Genomic DNA, 460 nt, shown 5'->3' with positions numbered 1-460 from the left:
AGCCCCAGGCGGGGGGACAGGGGCGGCCCCTCTGGCCTGAGACCTGTGGGACAGGGACCCCCCAGCCTGTGTGTCACCACTGGGGGAGATTCCCCACCGGACAAAGCCGGTGCCCAGGGTCCCGCGGGCACCTCGTCCCGAGCCCTTTGGAGGGGTCTCTGCAGAACCTGCCCTCCCCAGGAGGCTCTGGCGCCAGTTCTGCCTTCGCTGGTGGAGCACTCTGTCCCACACGGCTTCTCCTCTCCTCCCCGGGGCTGTCACGGTCTGGTCTGGCCCCTGCGTGTCACCGGGTCCCCTGGAGTTTGGGGAAGATGTCTCCATCGAGGCAGGCAGCCAGTCATGGGGGGGGGTGTGCTGGGGCGGGGGAACGTCTGGCTCCTGGGGGTCCTGCTGCTGCCTGCTCTCGGGTTTGCTGCCCCGTGTGCGCCGTTTGCTGCGGCAGGGGGGGGGTGGCCTCCGG

General features: G+C 70.4%; 1 protein-coding gene across 1 annotated transcript in view; it reads left to right on the top strand.

The window, feature by feature from the left end:
- The first annotated feature begins 339 nt into the window (after positions 1–339).
- Positions 340–460, top strand: part of GTF3C2 (general transcription factor IIIC subunit 2) — a 2,684-nt gene continuing 2,563 nt past the window's right edge. The window contains exon 1 of the mRNA XM_035902574.1: positions 340–407. Coding sequence (XP_035758467.1) covers positions 340–407 — 68 coding nt within the window. The remainder of the gene's footprint in view (positions 408–460) is intronic.

This window comes from Egretta garzetta, unplaced genomic scaffold, assembly GCF_000687185.1.
Source record: "Egretta garzetta isolate BGI_Z169 unplaced genomic scaffold, ASM68718v1 scaffold2329, whole genome shotgun sequence".
NCBI classification, from domain to species: Eukaryota; Metazoa; Chordata; class Aves; order Pelecaniformes; family Ardeidae; genus Egretta; species Egretta garzetta.
Note: the sequence above shows the minus strand (reverse complement) of the source record. Positions and strands in the feature narration are given on the sequence as shown.